This window comes from Tympanuchus pallidicinctus, unplaced genomic scaffold (genome assembly GCF_026119805.1).
Source record: "Tympanuchus pallidicinctus isolate F22 unplaced genomic scaffold, pur_lepc_1.0 scaffold13, whole genome shotgun sequence".
Taxonomy (NCBI): Eukaryota; Metazoa; Chordata; class Aves; order Galliformes; family Phasianidae; genus Tympanuchus; species Tympanuchus pallidicinctus.
Genome location: NW_026294648.1, coordinates 17868714 through 17886500, shown reverse-complemented (window position 1 = coordinate 17886500; position 17787 = coordinate 17868714). Strand labels below are relative to the sequence as shown.

Here is a 17787-nt window from a genome sequence, read left to right as displayed (position 1 = left end):
AATGTGTGTACGTGCACACTTCAGCGTCCTCCAGACCCTGACACTTTATTCTGGGTGATAACAGCGCAGTGCACCCCAAAGGACGCAACCTCAGGAGCAGCTGCTGCAGAGCTCCTTGGGGAACTGCCCAGCCAGGGTGTGCAGGGCCTCAAGGACCAAAAGTCCAGCGGTCCCTTTGTCCTGAGGGGCCTCAGTGTGTCCTGTGCCCCCTCCTGCTGGTAGGGCTCAGCAAGGTCTTTGCATTGCTTTGGGGAGGGCCATGGAGACACACAGTGACACCCCGAGAGCATCCATCTGACGTCCATAGGAACTTCATGAGACTTCCCAGCAGAGGCACAGCAGTCAATCACTCCACATCAGGGTGCTGGCCACGGTTAGGTGAGATGCCAACAGAGTCGGCAAGGGAACAACTATGGGACATCTCCAGTCTCACATGCGCAAGTTTAGGTGTTGGGTTTGGGGTGGGCTCAGTGCTGCTGGCTCCCCGAGGGGCTCCCATGCACTTTTACATGGTGCAGGGACGTGCAAGGCTGAGCACCCCAGCTCCCAGCACGTCTTGCTCAGTGCCATCCCTGCACATACAGCAAAAGACCCTTTTGCCAATAAGTGGGGACCCCCTGGGTGTCCATGAAGATCTGGGGACACACAGTGGGTCTGTCTCCCCAGTCTCCTGTACCCTGCATGGAGGGGTTCACCTCTCATCCTCCCCCAGGCGCAGGGCTCTACTGGGGACCCTGGGGACAGCAGTGCTGCCCTGCTCCATGCCTGCTGCTGCCAGCTCCAGGGCTGGGGGGTACCTGAAGATTTCAGTGCCGTCCCAGCCATGTGCACACAGCCCCTCCTCACGCTGCTGCACTCCAACGTGGCCTGGCCCAGCACCAGCACTGCAGGACCTGTCACAGCACCACTGGGGAAAGAAAAACAAGGGAAGGCTTCAGCCCCGTGACAGCAGAAATGCCCACCTTTGTGTCCCCACCCTGCATGAACCGTGCACCCCAGCACCACCACCCCTCAGCCATCCACACCCCATTGGTGTCTCTACAAAGGGACACCTTTGTAGGTGCTTCTGGGGGTGGCCCTGCTTCTGGGGGTGGCCCCTTAACCAAAAGCACATCCCACGGTTGTACCTCTCTGTGGTGGCCATGCTGGTAAGCGCTCACTCCATGCCCCGGCACCCGCCGGCAGCGTGGTGAGGGTGGCTGAGGGGCACTGTGGCTCTGGTGCAGCAGCATTTGGTGGCCATCCCCTTCACCCCTGGGGAGCATGCGGTCCAGCTGGCTCAGGTCGGTGGCCATGTGCAGCACTGTCAGAGAGTAGTCGCCACCCTCCGGCACATCCCTCGCCAGGACGGCCGATTTGGGGCGCTTCTGCCTGCCCACACCAGGAGGGCTCAGCAGGGACCTGCAGGGTGAGGGCAAAGGGGTCCGTGTCTGGGGGGGACCCCGCACGGGGCTGTTCTCCTGTGCGTCAGCACCCAAAGCCCACGTGGCAGGTAGTCCCTCAAAGATGAAGTAGGCCGGGTTGGTGTAGCTGCTGGTCACCTCTGGGAGGCTGCGGGGACGGCTCCTGCAGGGCACAGCATCACCAGGCTCAGCGTCACCTGGGGATGGGGCACGAGGATGGACCCCAGCCTGAGGGGGTACCTGAGGAGCGGCTTGGGGCACAGCGGGGAATCCTCTGCTGGAGCATCCTCCTCCTCCTCAAAGCTGATCCACTCTGCAGAGCACAGAAGTGTCACTTCTCCCCACTTGGGCACATGGCAGCAGTGGGGTGGCACGGCGGCACCTTACCGTAGAGCCTCTCGCGGGTGCTGCGCCTGTCCTTGGGGACGCGGACCTTCATCCGGCCCCGCATGGAGCCTGTCTCCTCGCCGTGGTGGAAGAGGAAGGTCTCAAACTGCTGGGCCATGCTGCCGATCATGGATCGCATCGCGATGCAGCACTCGCCTGCACACAAAGCACGGTGAGCCCCACACCCAGCAGCACCCTGCCCGCGTCCCCATCCCGTGCGCACCGTACGACTCGCAGCTCTCCACGCCCTTGATGCTGAGGAGCAGGTGCTGGTCACCCAGGTACTCCACGTCGGGCAGGATGGGGTTCAGCTGCACGAAGTGAGAGGGGCAGGGCGGTAAGGAGCGCCTCTGTCCTCGGGGGATGATCACAGCACGCAGGGGGGGAGGGACGGGAACGAGGAGGCGGGAGGATGCTGAGCCCTCCCCTCTGTGCTGTGCGTACCACGGGCAGCTGCTTTGCTGACCAGCACATCCTCAGGAAGCCGGGGACGTCGCAGTTCTGCGAGGTGTTCTCCCCACTGCGCTGTGCCTCTGCCAGGGGAGAGCCATGGGGACAGCTCCAGCCCCACGCCAGGCACCGAGCTCCCCTGCTCAGCACTGCAGCCGCAGGGCACCTCACCCTCCAGGCAGTAGGAGTGGAACTCGATGTAGCACTTGCTGCGGCTGGCAGTTTTGACGATCACCTCGATGCTGTCCCACTCGATGCAGGCCAGGGGCTCGGGGCCAGTGCCAGGAGCTGCAGGACATGGGGGTTCTCAATGGGGGCCGAACCCCAGTGGGGATCAGACCCCGTCCCCTTGTCCTTACCCTTCTTAGGCACAAACTGCGACGTCACACCCACCTCAAAGGTGGCAAAGACGGGCGAGTGGTCACTGGTGACGATGTCATCAGTGCAGCCTGGCATGGGGAGAGGCAGCTGATGGGCTGCCAGAGCCGTGAGACTGCACGGGGCTCAGCCCCATCCCCAGGTGCCACTCACCATAGGAGCTGCAGACCAGGTGGGTCTCTGGGAGAGACTTCCAGAGGATGCGGTCACACCACGAGGGGACATTGATCCTCATCTAGGAAGGAGAAAAGCGACCGCTATAGGTGTCCTCTTAGGGTCAGGATGTTTTCTCCTAGCCTGCTTCTTCCTCGCCACCAAGAAAATGTATAGAGTGGCCCTAAAGCTTCACCTCCCCCCAGGGGAAGGCTGAGCACCCTGTCTAGCACCATCTGTCCCACTGTCCCCATCCCCTATCTGTGTCCACATCCCAGTGATGTAGGAACTCACCCCTGTGGTCTTGAACTTCTGCCACATGTAGTTGTCCCGGGAGCCCCGCTCATACCGGTAGGTTGGTGGGAAGGAGATGTCGCCCTCTCCTGGGAACCGAGACACACAGATGATATGAAGCCAGCATTTCCAACTGTCCCCAGAGGTGCAAACTGCTCCAATGGGGTCAGGTCCTGAGTTTCCCCATGCCCACATGCTCCCAGCTGTGGGGACGCTGCCCAGGAGGGGCTCATGATGCACATGACTTTCCCCAGGTTTTTGGCAGCTCGCACAGAGCCATGCAGGGACACAGTGCTGGAGGTGGCACTGGCAGAGAGCTGGAAATCCCTGGCTTCCACTGGGAAGGCAGCAAGCAGCCCAGCAGCCCCACACTCACGGAACTGCAGGAACACCTTGTTCTTCTCCCGCTCCATGTTGAGTTGGTCCATGGCTAGGAGGATGTCAAACTCCTTCTTAGTGACATGGGTCAGGACGTCCTGAGCAGGCACAGGAGGAGCAGTGAGCACTGGCGCTGACACCCTGAGCCCAGCTCCCCACAGACGCACACCTGCACATCCATATCCAGGCGGTAGTTGAGGTCCCCGAACCAGAAGAGGTGGGTGAAGCGCAGCGTGAGGTCGAAGGCGCTGAGCCGTTTGTCGCCCAGTGCCAGAGAGCGCAGGATGTCACTGTAGTTCTGGTTCCGCCTGTGCCGTGCGGAGGGGATGGCAGCCACGTGTCAACCACTGCGGGGTATCGTGGGGCCACCCCTTGCCCCTGAGGCAGGAGGGGGATGGGGTAACCCCACACCAGCCCACGGTGTCCCCATCACCTGTGGGTCTTCTCGCTGCCCGAGGCCAAATGGCAGTTGACAAAACCGAAGGAAGTCCCGTTGAAAAGAAAGGAGACACCCACAGCCCCCTTGTTCCCTATGGGGACACCGAGCTCAGGGGCGTGGAGGTGCCCTGGGGCAGCCCCCCCAGCTCAGTATCCCCATCTCTTCCTTACCCAGAGTGTTCGCAATCCCTGTTTTGACACTGGAGGTGTGGACGTGGCTGATGCGCCGCTCGTGCTCTGGCTTCACCAACACCACCATCTTGATGCTCCAGAGGCACTGCAGGGCCACCTGCGGGACGGGGCAGTCAGCCCAGCTCCCACATTGCAGGAAGGCAAAGCATCCCCAGAAGTTGCTCATTACCACTCGGTAGTCGATGGCCATCAGCGTCTTCAGGGACGCGCGCAGGAACTCGACCCACTCGCGGTCACCCAGGGAGTTCTCCTGTGTGCCGATGACGTAGATGTCATGCGGGATGCAGGCAGTGGTCTCGTCCTGTGTGTGTCCCAGGCCCCTCGAGGTCAGCCAGGAGGCCAGGGAGCGGGGCGGCGGTGTGCTGCCTGGGGATGGGACAGCAAGTGACTGCCTCGCACCCTCCTCCACCCCAGTACCTGCTGGGGATGGGAAGCATCACACCAGCACCGTGGTCCACCCATGCCCATCTCAGACCTGCAAAGCCCTCCAGGTACTCATGTCTCCAACAGCAATGGGGCAAGCAAACTCCAAACCACGAATGGCCATGATGGGGACTTCTACAGCCTCTCCCTCCCACTGAGGACCAGCTCACACCTTGCCTGTCCTAAGGCAGCTCCCTGCAGACCCTTCCAAACCGTCCCAGGTTTGCAGTGGGCTGTGAAGATCCCCCAGGATGACTTGACTTCATGGAGGTCACTTACCCATGTTCCACGTCCCGACATAAACCGAGATGAGGTCAGGTTCATCCAGGTTGGAGTGTTGGATCTTCATCAGCTGCAGCAGCTGGCAGAAGGCTTCTCGCTTCTGGGAGCAATGCAGGGGGCTCAGGGCATACAGGGCTCAGAGCTGGACCCAGGTATAGGAGAGCACAGAAGCCTCAAAAGCAGACAGGATCAGGGGGATAAGAGCACCCAGGTGCCAGAGCTAACAGAGGCCTGGCCTTGACCTCAAGAGCACCTATTCCCTGCACAGCTAAATAATGGCTCTGTGCTCCCAAAACAGCCTCTCTGAGGAGGTTGGGGGGAGAGGCTGGGGGACATCACCCCACAAAGCCACCCGCATTGCTCACCTTTGCACTGGGAAAGATGAAGTCCTTGCTCAGGCTCTTCTGCAGGTCACGATTGTACACCAGCCTCACCTTGCTCTGCACGCTCTGGTACTTGATTAGCTGCAGGACTGAATGTGGGGCATGAGGGTTACAGGGGGACATCCTGTGTGACAGCACATGGCATGGGACAGAGCTCGGTGTGCAGCCCATGCCATGGAGTCAGGCCCAGCCCAGCAAATGCCTCATGCAGAGAACTGGGGGGCAGCATCCATTTACTTTTGTCCTGTGGGATGACCTCCTCTGGGGACCCACTGCCCCTCTTGGTGATGCTCACTGTGCCCTCCTCCACATCCACTGTCAGGGCTGCGCGCTGCGACTTGCCCACCTTCACCTGCAGCATGGACAGGGGGGGTTCCTGGGTCAGCCCCCACCCATGGGTGACAAAGACGCCGGGGCCACATTGTGTCCCCTATCCTCACCTCAAAGCACTGTGTGGCCATGGGCTTGGTGTCTGGAGGCAGGGCTGCAGGGCTGGGCAGTGCCAGGTTGTGTCGTGACACCGTGTCCTGCAGTGACACGAGGACCTGCCAGCAGGAGGAGTGAGAGATGGGGACATGGTGGGTGACAGCCTGGGGGTGGCTGAGGCACCCAGATTGGAGAGATGCTGTCACTGGGAGTATGGGGTAAGGGGCCCTACGCATGGGGAAAGGCCAGGGGTGCGTGGCTGTGCAGCTGAACAGCAATGTGCTGGAGGGATTAATTAGCTGACCAGTCGGCCAAGCACAGCAAGGAGCTGGCAGCATGTGGGCACCTTCTTCTCCAGTGATGAGAGCAGGTGGTTGACAGCTGAGATCTTGCTGAGGAGCAGCTCCAGGTCAGGATTGCTGGCCAGGAAACCCTGGAGAAGAGGACTGGTGCTGGTGTTGTGTTCAGGTGTGCCCAAGGCTGGCAGGGACCTGCTGCCCCCTCCTGCACTGGGAGCACATAACTCCTTGTCCCCAGTGGGGACCTCATCCCCTCCTTTGTGCTCAGAGAGCACCACAAGGCGTGCAGCACCCTCAGACGCCAAAACCACCCATAGCCCCTGGAGTGGGATGAGCCTGCAGGACTCACCTGCTCTCTGGCCAGACTGCGTGGGGACACAGGAGGCTCAAACACTCTGGCCAGAGTCTCCAGCCCCGCCAGCGTGAAGTCAATCTCACTGCAGAGAGACAGAGGAGCATGAGAGCTGGAGATGCACAGGGACAGGGACAAGCAGGCGGTCCCTCAGCCCTGCCCTCCTCCTGCCATCCTGTGCCACTCACCTGTGCAGCCCCCGGCAGGCGGTGACGAGAGCAGCACTGAGATGGTGCAGATGCGGGTGCCCACTGTGCAGTGCAGCCAGGTCCAGTGGTAGGTGCTGTGTCAGGTAGTCAGCCATGAAGCCCATGAAGTCACTGGATGGGCTGTAAGGGGGGGCAGTGGCTGGGAACGGAGGTACCCAGGCTCAGAGAGGTGCCAGCCTCAGCTCGGGATTTGCAAACCACAGGGAAAGGCATCTTGTGCCCTGCTCCAACTCCAGCATGAGCAGGGCTGGATGTGGGCAGCCACCCTTAAGGGCATCCTCTTGGTCTTGCATTTTTGGGATGTGCCACTTCCATCCTGCTATGCTGTGCCCACCCCGGTGCATTACCTGCTGTGGATCTGCTCCTGAAGCCTCAGCTGCAGCTGCTGTGAGATGTGGGGATGGGTGGGGGGAGCACCAGGCCCTGTGCTCTCTGCATTAACCCTGGTGGGCACCATGCTGCCAACATGGCCACCTCTTCCATCTTCTCCATCTGCAGGCACAGATCCCAGCTCAGCGCCATCACCTCTCTGCCGGCAGCCCCAACCCTTTGCCCCCATGCCCTCACCAGAGTCCTCATCAGCTGCTTCCCGGAGCTGGTGCACAGGGTAGAGCAGCTGTGTCACCAACCCATTGTTGGGCTGCTGGTAGGCGCTGATCAGCTCATGGAGGCTGCGGAAGTACTTGGCCTGGATACCCTGTATGGTCTGGAGGGGGGGCAGAGGGGACGGTGGCCACCATGTACCCCATCCACAAGCCAGGTGCCTCCAGCCAGGTTCACTGTGGGCAATGGGGGATGCGCTGCACGCTCTCACAGCAGGGATAGTGGCAGACAGGAGACAGCATTTTCACAAAGCCTCCCCCAGGAGCAGCAGCAGTGGGCGGCCATGGGGCTGCCCAAGTGGCATCGCTCCCAGGCGGCTGCGCTGCAGAAAGGGTCGGTGCAGAGCTCCCACATCCTGTGCTGTTGCACTTATGCAAAAAGCAAACCGCACCGCTCACCACGTGCGGGAAGCTGCAGGCTGCACCTCGCCGTGTGCTGTGCAGAAGTTGGAGGTGGGGGTGAATGCCCCCCTTCCCTGTGCACTGCTTCCTGCACTCACCTGGACGGAGAGCAGCCCCTCATCGTTGGGCAGGATGCGGTAGGTGTGGACGTGCCGCTGGAACCTACAGGAGAGCAGAGCATCTGCACCCTGTGCACTTTGCAGGTAGAAGAACTGAGCTCCTGCTTCAGGTAATGAAGCTGTCACCTTCTGCCCTCCCCATAGCCCATGCTCCCCAGCACCATGTGTTTGCCATTCGCACCATGCACCTGGCCAGGAAAGCCATAGGGAACTGGGGGGCATCCTTCTAAACCCGCAGAAGCACTGTCCGTGCATCTCCAACACATCTGTGCAGTATGTCCCTCAGTCGTAGTGGAGGTCCACCTCAGCCCCAACCCTGTGCCTCCAGCAGCAGCAGTGATTTAGGTGCTGGGGCTGCTCAAACTGGCAGCTGAGAAGTTAATAGCAGGCACTGTGGTCCGGATGCTGGCGCGCCAGAGGCTGGACGCAGAGGGGATGATTGTATTCACACAGAGTGAGCTGTGCTGGCCGCTTCCTCCACCCCACGCAGGGGCCAGGCAAGCACCCAGATGCACCTGAATGTGAGCAGCCCCACAGGGCACAGCGTGCTGACCCATGGATGTGGGGTGGGAGCTTTGCAGGGCCCCCCACCTCACACCGAGCTGGGCATCACCGAAAAAGCCCCATCACTGATTGCCGAGCAAAGCAGAAGTGGTGGCTGCACCCTGCACACATCCTTTTTGCTGTCGAATGATTTGCAACCCCAGCCCTGCCTTGCTGTCGCTCCGCTCCATCCCCCCACTCTGCTGCAGGGACCGGGGACAAGAAAGAAGCCAAGTGCAGAAAGAAGGCAGAACTCACAGGAGGCACAGGGCGTACGCCCCTGCGATGGACTCACTGTCCCGCACCAGGAAGCAGCCATCGCGCCCAGCCTTGGCCAGCAGCTCCTCGGCCACCACCCTGCTGATGTCCCGGTGGTACCAGCTTGCTGCTGCCATCCTCGTGGGTGGCACAATGTCAGCTGCACTGCGTTGTGTCCCTCACCCAACATGGGCTGATTGCCGTGGAAGGGGAAGGTGGGGGCCCGGAGGCTGTGGGTCCCGATGGGCGATGTGCAGCTCCTGCTCACAGGGTGCCCCGCACTGATCCCCCCAGCTGGGTGGTGCAGTAGGAGTGGGTCTGGGGGGGCTGTGGGGTGAAGCTGGGGGTCCGGGTGCTCCTCATCATGGGTGGCTGCAGCCTGCAGAGTGAAGGGGAGCACAGAGGGGGAGATCAGGAATCCGCGGCAGCATCACCCCACCGGCGTCCTGCCCTGCTGCACCACGAGCATGAGGCCACACGGACATCCCGGCAGCACGTGGGATCCCGTAGGTCACCAGAAGTACTCACCCTCTCTCGCAGACATGGCACTGCACACCCTGTGCCCCCACCGCCTGTCCCCTGCAGCCAAGCCCACTTCTCACGGCCCCGCTCTGCACTGCTGCGCCTGCCCACACCCTTCTTCCTTAACGCTCTGCTCGCTCCACATCTGGGACAGCCTCCTCGCTCCTCCTCCCACTCCAGCCCTGCTGGCAGGAGGAAGCCGGCAGCCATGCTGGGCCCCGAGCACAATGGGGGCTGCCCAAGCACCACCACCCTGCTGCCATGCAATCCCAGACCCTACCCCACAGTTGTACCCAGCGGAGGGGATGGAGGGCTGCACGGCATCACTGTGCTGTGCCGGGGCTGGCAGTGATGGGGATGCCTGCACATGGGGGCTGCCTGCACACAGTGTGGGGCTGAGCTCCAGCCATGCAGAGATGGTGATGCTGTGGGCATTGGGTGGGTGAGAAAAGTAGGTACCCAGTGCTGCATTCACTCATCCTGTTCAGGGGTGCCCTGGCTTCAGGAAGAGGGGAAGCAATGGGCTCAGGGAGGGTATGGGGACCATCACACTGAAGTTTTGCTCCTCGTGGCATGCAGTAAGCAGACCCCACGTGCCAAGAGCTGCGCGGGGCAGCTGCCAACAAGGCTGCGTTAGGGTGATTAGCGCCACGGCACTGTTAATTACAGACAAGCTGCAGCCACCATCTGCTGCAGGAGAGATGGGATGGGGGCTTCACCACCCACGCCAGCCTGGTTCCTCCCTGCTCTTTGCACGATTTGCTCTGGGCAGTTTACAAGACCAGCACGTGGGCACCCCCTGCAGCAAGCAGCAGCAGGCACAAGGACATCCCCACCACCCTCTGCACAAACCTCTCCAAGGCATCCCCTGAGCTCCTGGCACCAAGGAGGAACCTGGTCACCTCAAGGGGCCACCACCTGGTTTGGGGATATCAGCTACGGGCTGGTGGCATTCCCATCCCTCAGCTGTCCCAAGCACAGCTGCATGGCACGGGGCAGTGACTGGGGACTCCACCACCTGGAGACCCCCTCCCACCAGTGCTGCTTTCAGTTGTTACTTAACCATTCCTGTGTTTGCAGGTCCGGCGGCAGGCAGGATTAGTGCTGACCACAGCACCTAATCCAGCTCAGGGTAGGAAGGCACGACGCTGCCAGGGGCTTTGGGAAATCATTGCTGTCTGTCTGCCAGCTTGCCCTGCAGCAGGCTGTGTGTGAGTGGAGCAGCACACAGTGTGGGGACCTGCAGGTAAGGCTTCGTGCCATTCATCAAACAGGAGAAGGATCCAAACACGGGGCTGCGGACCCCGGTGTCCCATTACCTGTGCTGCAGTCACACCGACGCGTGCAGGCACCCAGGTAAGGCTGCACCCAGACCTCCACCACTGGGAAGATCACAGTTCACGTGGCCTCTGCCCTTGGCAGAAATAGTGCCTGCTAATCTGCAGCGTAAGCAGCTCTGTGTGTGCAATTAAAGAGATCACAAGTCATGGACCTGGTCAGCACGTGCTGGCAGCTGCAGCCCCGCATTTCTGTGTGCTCAGTGGGGTGGTTGTGGGGTGGTCCATCCCCACCTCCCGTGTGTGTGTCCCCACACTGCGGGACGACAGTCCCCACCATGGACCCACTTGGTACTTCCCCAGTTTTCTTATTTGCAGCTGTGCATCCTGAATTAACAACATGTTAACTGGGTAAAGTGAGGCCAGCCTGCAGCGTTATGAAATGACCACTGGTGAGGGAGCAGCCCTCGTGGGTGTGTTCACACCATCATCTCGTGAACCACTGTTCCTGGGCCTTCTCTCTTTGGTTCCTATTCTCCCACCACCATGTGTCTGTGTGCTGAGGGCAGGACCAGGTGGCAGGGATGCACCCACCGCTCACTGCCCAGGGACTGATTCTGGGTCCTGAGGGGCTCAAGGTCCTTCCCAAGCTGTCCCATACCCATAGCAGGATTTAGGAGGTGCCTGGCCCCATCATGGCAGCCCCACAGAGTGCACAAGGGAGGAATACAACCGGGAAGCCCCTTCCTTCCCTTCTGTTGATCCCATCCACCACCATGTGAGGACCTGCACCCTGCCTGCACCCTGCCTGCCAGGCACTTCCACCCCAATTATCATCACTTCACTCCTAAGCTTTACCAATCTCCATAATCTGCTTTCCCAGGGCTCCAGCCACCACCCCATTTATAGCCCACTCTTACTCACAAAGCATCTCCCTGGTTAAGAAACTAATAGGATTGCAGCCCCAAAATACCTCTCCCATAGTGCACACATGGCACACCCCCGGCCAAAGCCTGGTGGGCGAGATTTGGGGTGGGAGCAGGTGGCTATAAGAGGCCACAGAGCTGGGAGCAGCCGTGGTGAGCAGGTGGCAGCAGGACAAGCAGGAGAGGAAGAAGAGAACGTGCATCCAACCCCAGGTGAGCGCTGCTGTGCTGAACGGGCAGGGATGTCAATGGCTGAGTGGTGGCTGCAAGGAGGGCAGCCTGCAGCTGGGTGGGTTTCAGTATGGGTGTAGGCATCCTTAGTGCAGGAGGACTTGGCCAAGCCAGGAATCCCAGTGCCCATTCTTGGAGTTCTGGCACACAAAGGAAGGCTTCAGCTCTTTTCTCCTTTCTGTCCTTTCATCCTCCCTTTCCCCATCACGCAAATCGTGCTCCTTCAGCACCTCAACCTGCTGTTCCCAAGGAATCTGTGGATTATGTCTGAGACCCACAGCCCACCCGAGGCCATTCCAGAGCCCGTGCTTGGGACTGACGCTTTGTTTCCCCATGGGGAAGAACATCATCATCTTCCCTCCATTCCCTCTCTATCGCCTTTTCCCTTCTCCCCACCATCACTGGTTACATAAAGGGGTGATTCTGCCCACGCGCTCCTGGGGCTTAAAATCTTGCCTGGCCTTAAGCCCAGCTAATGTCAGAGCTGCCTAAGTTTAAGAAGCAGAGCTCATCCCTCCTGATCTCCCCACAAATCAGCCAACAATCAGCGAGACATTTGCCGTTTAATTCTGGACGCTGATGTTGATCAAGCAAAAAGCAGCAGCCCCCGAGGGGAGCTCAGTCCTGTCCCACTGCTGGCCCTGAGGCTGTTGGTGAGTGCGGGATGGGGCTCTGAATGGCACTGGGCTCCCCTGCCCATGGTTTTTCTCACTGTCTTGTGAGTGAGCACAGTGAGTATGTTCCTCCTCCTTGCAGGTGATGGCAGCAAATTCCCAGCAGCTGCAGTCTCCAGCAGCTCCATCACTGGGGTGAACCCCCAACCCCATAAGGTCCTGAGAGAGCATGGCAGCTCTGGATGCAAATAGAGCATCTGAGCCCTGCTAAGCCTCCAGCCGTGCTGCTCACAGTGCCAACCCCCAGGAGGGCCATTGCCAAGGGTTCTGCACAGCATTGGCACACGAACCATTGAGTCCCCATTGCTGGTGATGGCCAATGGGGCTCCTGTTCCCATCTCCAGCATTTCCCCCATCTCTCCCTGCAGGTTCCTGGCTGTGTGGCACCTGACTTACAATGGCAGAAGGATCAAAGTAAGCCCGAATCCCAAGGCTGGGACATATCTGCCTGCCTGGGCACAGCTCCTGAGGATGCTCCTCTAGGGGGAGAGAGCAGCACTGCCCCCAGCCTCACCACTGTTCTGTGCTTTTCCTACAGGGTATTCAAGAAGACCAGTCCCAATGGGAAGGTGAGTCCATCAGGCACATGTGGGTCTGTCCCCAGTGCACATGAGCTGGTGGTGCCCAATGGTGAGGCTGCGAGGGCCTCAGTGTGGGGGACAGGGGATGCAGCCCAGGTTGCCATTCCCTCTGCAACCTCCTGATTCCCCTGTGCCTGCTATGGTGCCATCACTGGGGTCACTTTTCAAAACAAGTGTTTTAAGAAACACACGCAATTCCTGCGATGCGATGCCTGCTCCTTCACACCAAACACCTGCAGCATCACAAAGCTCAGCACCCACTGACCTGATGTGTTGTTTCCATTTGCCATGGGCTCCTCCAGCTGTCCATCTACCTGGGGAAGAGGGACTTTGTGGACCACGTGGAGTCGGTGGAAGCCGTGGGTGAGTGTGGTTCCCAGGGTGCAGGTGGCAGTGAGTGGCCTCGACCATTGCTCTGTGTGGAGAGAGGAGTGAGGGCAACTCCAGAGGAGCAAACACCTCATTTTCCTACAAATATCTTTAAAGCAGTACTTACAAAGCAAAATTCCTTTGCAAGTAAGCCCTGGGGGTGGAGATGTTGAAGGAAGGGTCACCATCCCCATGCAGGCAGGTCCCCTGGAGGCAGCTCTCCTGGCCTCCTCCTGTCTGAGCATTTTGACTGTAGAGCATTCTCACAAGGACCTTCCCTCTCTCCAGCACACCCAGTTCACCACCTCTTCTCTCCCGTTATTTGCAGATGGCGTCTGCCTCATCGACCCGGAGTACCTAAAGGACAGAAAAGGTATTAAGGCACAAAAACCCATGTTACGCAGGGCAGGGACACAACCCCTGTAGGTCGCCATGCCTTGAAGAGACCTGATGAATCTCATTAACTTTATGTTTGGCGCCTGAGATCTGCTTTCAATGCCAATAAGATACAAACACACCTTGTCTTTCTTTCCTCCTTTCCCAACCCTTCCCCTGCGCCTTTCCCTCCTCGCTCCCCTCCATTCTCACCCAGTCTATGTGACACTCACGTGCGCCTTTCGCTACGGCCGAGACGACCTGGATGTCATTGGACTGACCTTCAGGAAGGACCTCTACGTCCTGACCACTCAGATCTTCCCACCGGTGCCTGAGCAGGTGCCCAAAACCCTCACCTCTCTGCAGGAGAAGCTGCTGAAGAAGCTTGGTGAGAACGCCTACCCCTTCACCTTTGAGGTAAGGGTTGCTTGGTGCTTCCCAACCACGCATCTCAATGGGGATCATCCTTGGGCACGCTCTCTGTCTGCACTCTGTCTCTGTTCTGCCCAGATTGCCACCAACTTGCCCTGCTCAGTCACCCTCCAGCCGGGACCGGATGACGTGGGAAAGGTCAGATGCTGTCCCAGCCTGTCCCCAGGTTGTTTCTCTCTCATGGGGAAGAGGTTGGAAGGGACGGACAGCTGGAAGCAGGGCTGGGATCCGCAGGGATGTGGTGGGGGAAGGAGGGGAACAAATCTGAACCTCGTGCAGCTTAGAGCCTCTTTGTAACCCAACGTGTCCTCCCAGGCCTGTGGTGTGGACTTCGAGGTCAAAGGGTTTTGTGCTGAAAACCTGGAGGAGAAGATTCACAAGCGGTATGTATTGCCCTCAAATAGAGGGGAACCCTCATCCATTTCCACTGCCCTGAAACTGAACAACTGAGCCATTTGGGGGTGATCACCTCCGGAGCTGAGACAAGGCTGCAATGCCTGCTCGTGTCATGCTTGGGTTGGGGACTTTGCCTAAAGGAAGGGTGATGGTCCCTATGCCTGTGTCCACCCCATCCTCAGAGCAGCCTGTAGACTGCACTGTTTGAATGGAGGAATTGAGGTGCCCCCATAGACAAGCTATGCGTGCCTAGGGAGGCCAGGGGGTGACAGCTTCTCGCCCTGCAGGAACTCAGTGCGCCTCGTCATCCGCAAGATCCAGTTTGCACCTTTGAAGACAGGCCCAGGGCCCAAGTCAGAGACCACCCGGCAGTTCATGATGTCTGACAAGCCCCTGCACCTCGAGGCCACCCTGGAAAAGGAGGTCAGTGGGGGGCTGTTCCCAGCTCCTGCTACCATGTGTGTTCCCAGGGATGGGGACCGGGACTTCTTCGGCCCCAACCCCATTTGCTGGCCACGTAATTGAGCTTTTTCTGACTGCAGATCTACTACCACGGAGAACCCATCAACGTGACTGTCAATATCAACAACACCACCAACAAGATTGTGAAAAAAATTAAGATTGCAGGTGAGAGGAGTTGTCCCAGAACCCCCGTGTTGGGTTGGAGAGGGGGAATGTGGGCCTGGGTCTCTGCCGCCATGCCAACGCTGCTCCCTCCTGTGTGCCTCCAGTTGATCAGATCACAGATGTGGTTCTCTATTCACTGGACAAATACTCAAAGACTGTGTGCATGGAGGAGATCAAGTGAGTAAAAACGAGCTGGCAAACAGAGCTGGGGAGAGGAGGGAGGGGGAGAAAGAGAAGCTGGTGGCAACGATGGTTTTACACTGAGCAAGAACAAGGTTAGAAGTGCAGATGTGAGGAAGCGGAGGAGAGGGAAGGCTGCAGACACTGAGAGTCCAGCTCGAGCCTGGGGACGTCCCTGGGGAAAGGTGCACAGCTGCCCCCAGGCTGCTTCCTCTCCCCGTTTTGCATCTTGAGCCCAGCCGCAGTCAGACGAGGTCTCTGTGCTCCTGAAAAAGAGGAGTGACAGAGCAAAGATGGGAAGGCAGAAAAAAAGAAGTGGTCGTGGGAAGGAACAAAAGGAGGAAATGAGCCCAGGCAGCTGCAAGGGAGGGGAGGATGGGGCGGGACTGAAGTCAAACTGGCACGGTGCTGAGCACTGATCAGGGGGTGCTGGGTGCTGGCTCTGAGCTCTCCTCTCCTAACCCTTCTAGTGAGAATGTGGCAGCCAACTCCACCTTCTCCAAAACATACTCTGTCACCCCCACGCTCTCGACCAACCGGGAGAAGCGAGGCCTGGCTCTTGACGGCAAGCTCAAGCATGAGGACACCAACCTGGCCTCCACCACCATGTAAGAGCCTCTGCATCAGAGCAAATCTCAGCTCAGGCACCTCAAGTGGCCTCCAGAAGCTGTGGCCTCAGCCACTGATCACCCTTCCCTTCTCTCTGTCCGCCACGTTGCTTTGCAGTACAATCTAGTGCACCCCACACCAGTACAATTGCTCTGGGGGTCATGAGGTTGGCTGCATGTCACAGCTCTGCTCTGCCTCTCTCCTAGCCTGAGACCTGGCATGGACAAGGAGGTGCTGGGGATCCTGGTGTCCTATAAAGTGAAGGTCAACCTGGTGGTGTCCCGAGGAGGGTGAGCTCTGTGGGCACGGTGGCAAGGACACCTCTTGGGTCGTGCGTTGGGGTCTTGTACAACTGAGCTGGTGACAAGGGGATGGATGCAATGAGAAGGAGCTCATGCTGTGGGTTCCTTTCTCCCTGCCCATTTCCAAGGACTGTGGAGGCAGCTGAGGTCCACATCATCCTCTTTGTCTCCACCACTACTGCCCTTCACTTATTACAAAGCATTTTATTTCAAAGCTAAAAAACCAACACCCTTCTCTTCTTCCTTTGCTGCTTTCTTTCCTTTATCTCCATGGCCAAAGCATCCTGGGGGATCTCACATCCAGGTAAGGAGGGAGCTGCCCACAGCGCTCAGTGCCAGCGCAGTGCAGAGCCGGGGCCAGCATCGTGCAGCACTGGGTGGGTTCACTGAAGGAAGTGCTTCTGCTTCCAGTGATGTCGGTGTTGAGCTGCCCGTCATCCTGATGCACCCGAAGCCTGCGGATGGTGAGTAGCACTTGACATGCTGCCGAAACACCAGGGAAGAAAATGTAGTTCCTATTCAAGGGGGAACTGATAGGACTGATGGCTCTGGAAAGTCCCAACGGCTGGATGAAGTGCCCCAGAAAATGAGGCACATGTGACTCATCAGCCACGTGCTGCTCAGGATCAGACAGCGTGCTGGAGGAGCAGCTCTGCTCCCTGCTGCCACCCACACATGGCAGGCTGTCCAGAAGAGCACCTGAGCATTGAGATGCCTGTTGAATGTCATTTCTTTATTAACCATAAACATCTCTATTTCAATCCTTGCCTTCCCACGCTGTGCTTACAAATGGACTACACAGATAAACCAAGGTAAGTTTACTTACACCTCAGACTGCATTTCCTCCAACACGCAAATTGTGTAAACCCATCGCAGATATTCCATTTTGGGTAATGGAGGTGCTCTTAAATTAGAACATCCATGCCAGCAAGCCTTCTGCACGTGTCACAGCAGGCAGCACGGCATCCCCTACAGTGGCACAGGCAATAGGATGTAGGCCTATTCATGGCAGCCATTGCTACCAGCCGGCCCCACAGCTCTCACAGCTCCCAGACCCTGCTTCTGTGTCTGGTTCGTGCCCCAGTGCAGGGTGTTACATGGGGGTGTGGAGCCTGGAAACTCAGTCTGCAGCACTGCCTCAGCTCAGCAAGGACACAGAGGCTTACAGAGAAGAAAAGCTGTTGGTTTGCTCCCACCATCACAGCCCATAGATTTCCCCAGGTCGTTTCATATTCACACACTCCTGGAATTGTTTTTGCTGACTCTTCATTTCCATCTTTTCCTTTTCCTCTCCCTTGCTGTCATCCGCTTGCCTTTTGCAAGGAGGTAACGAATCCCTTTGTCACCACTGTAGCTCCCTTCCCCTCCTTTTTCCCCTTGACACTGTAAAACACTGCCTTGAATTAAACCCCCCAAAGTTGCTGGCCCTCCCCCGGCTCCCCAGCTCCAGTTTGGGCTGCACGCCCGCAGGGTGTCTGCAGGGGGAGCCGGATTTGGGGTGGGGTTCAATCGTTCCAACCTCACCGCGCTCCTTGCAGCGAGGAGGACATCGTCATCGAGGAGTTCGCTCGCCAGAAGCTCAAGGGAGAAAAAGACGATGAAGACGAGAAGGAGGAAGGCGAGAAGGAGGAGAGCTGAGCTGTCTGCAGACAGAGGCACGGGGGACCGTACCCCCACAGCACCCCGCAGCCCTGCCCGCCCTCAGCACCACGTGCCCCGTAGCTGCCCCGCTCTGCCCCGCTCTGCCCCCTAGCTGCCCCGCTGCCCCGGCGCTGCTATCGGGCTGTCCCACCGCCCACACTGAGCGCGGAGCTCCGGCGCTCGCACGGCCCAGCAGCGGCCCCGAGCGCCGTGTCGCCTGTCACCGGCCTGAATGACGCGATGTTTTCGGCGTGTTTATAAATAAACCGACGCG

General features: G+C 58.9%; 2 protein-coding genes across 6 annotated transcripts; one reads left to right on the top strand and one right to left on the bottom strand.

The window, feature by feature from the left end:
• Nucleotides 1-29: 29 nt before the first annotated feature.
• Nucleotides 30-17545, bottom strand: LOC128076202 (phosphatidylinositol 3,4,5-trisphosphate 5-phosphatase 2-like). 5 transcript variants are annotated; one of them, XM_052673604.1, is made up of 31 exons: nt 17392-17545; nt 13079-13308; nt 12848-12997; nt 10213-11467; nt 8900-10133; nt 8372-8750; nt 7550-7613; nt 7015-7153; nt 6795-6939; nt 6427-6567; nt 6236-6323; nt 5934-6020; nt 5602-5706; nt 5399-5513; nt 5144-5250; nt 4776-4878; nt 4243-4439; nt 4053-4170; nt 3877-3973; nt 3613-3751; nt 3442-3541; nt 3066-3154; nt 2772-2853; nt 2600-2689; nt 2412-2528; nt 2235-2323; nt 2014-2101; nt 1791-1946; nt 1644-1716; nt 1128-1566; nt 30-907 (listed from the first exon to the last, which is right to left on the bottom strand). In XM_052673604.1, exons 6-31 carry the CDS (start codon nt 8506-8508, stop codon nt 692-694), a joined length of 3321 nt encoding a protein of 1106 aa, XP_052529564.1. In that variant the 5' UTR covers nt 8509-8750; nt 8900-10133; nt 10213-11467; nt 12848-12997; nt 13079-13308; nt 17392-17545; the 3' UTR covers nt 30-691. The 5 variants fall into 5 exon arrangements, with proteins under 5 accessions (XP_052529564.1, XP_052529563.1, XP_052529562.1 ...); XM_052673603.1 differs by having other exon boundaries at nt 17397-17545; XM_052673602.1 differs by having other exon boundaries at nt 16699-17466.
• Nucleotides 12399-17510, top strand: ARR3 (arrestin 3). The gene is made up of 16 exons (XM_052673592.1): nt 12399-12415; nt 12540-12570; nt 12885-12945; nt 13280-13324; nt 13544-13743; nt 13837-13896; nt 14074-14141; nt 14442-14577; nt 14697-14781; nt 14886-14958; nt 15432-15569; nt 15777-15860; nt 16153-16176; nt 16284-16336; nt 17084-17096; nt 17411-17510. The coding sequence occupies exons 1-16, from the start codon at nt 12399-12401 to the stop codon at nt 17508-17510; spliced, it is 1188 nt and encodes a 395-aa protein (XP_052529552.1).
• Nucleotides 17546-17787: the final 242 nt, after the last annotated feature.